General features: G+C 46.3%; 1 protein-coding gene across 1 annotated transcript in view; it reads right to left on the bottom strand.

Annotated features, from left to right (window-relative positions):
* LOC106511797 (caspase recruitment domain-containing protein 14) overlaps positions 1 to 737 on the bottom strand; it is a gene marked incomplete at both ends in the record, with an annotated part of 4,568 nt that overhangs the window by 2,115 nt on the left and 1,716 nt on the right. Inside the window, 2 exon segments of the mRNA XM_014000532.1 lie at positions 122 to 232; positions 307 to 429. Coding sequence (XP_013855986.1) covers positions 122 to 232; positions 307 to 429 — 234 coding nt within the window.

The raw sequence follows: 737 nt of genomic DNA, 5'->3' as shown, positions 1-737 counted from the left end.
AAGAATCACTTCTCTGTACAGCGAGTCCAGACCCTTGTATGAAGCAAAGTGAAGGACAACTGAGTATCTGTTCTGTTGTAGGTCTGTAATGTTCTTATCAAGCATTAAACCCCCCAGTCACCTCACTCATAGACGCCGGGTTGAGTGCATCCATGCGGCGGAGTCTTCGTCGAGCTGGAGGCGGGTCTTCCTCACTGTTGGGTGACGGGTTCTGCCAGCTGATTTTCTTCTTCTGTGGACGGAGCAGCAGGTTAGAAGTGTTTGTAGCTGTTTCTGTGGGGGTCATGTTTGTGTGTGCTGACGTACATCAGAGCCGCGCTCGGACTGAAAGACCGTCTCCTGGAGCTCCACCAGCTGACTCCTCAGGGCGTCCTTCTCAGCCAGGATGCGGGCGATCATGGCCTGGGCCTCATCTCTGGACAGGTAGGCCTGCGAGGCGTGGAAGGAATCCACACTTATCAAATGATGATTAGTTTACACAGAACACACCTTTCAGCTGTGTTCTTGTCAAAACTGGATGATGAAACACTGATGACTCAAGTAAGAGACAAAAAGTCGTAAAAGAAAACCACCGGAAAGTTTTTATGCAACATCTCTGAAAACATGAAGGTGCACATTGTTTAAAATGAAGATTTGAGGAAATAGTTTCTGCTCTTTAACTCATTCACACAAACAAACAATAAATATTTGCTTACCACACACCTACAACTGACAAACTCAGCACTTATTTAAATATA

Source organism: Austrofundulus limnaeus, unplaced genomic scaffold (genome assembly GCF_001266775.1).
Source record: "Austrofundulus limnaeus strain Quisiro unplaced genomic scaffold, Austrofundulus_limnaeus-1.0 Scaffold3234, whole genome shotgun sequence".
Lineage (NCBI taxonomy): Eukaryota > Metazoa > Chordata > Actinopteri > Cyprinodontiformes > Rivulidae > Austrofundulus > Austrofundulus limnaeus.
This window is presented reverse-complemented; position numbering and strand designations above follow the sequence as displayed.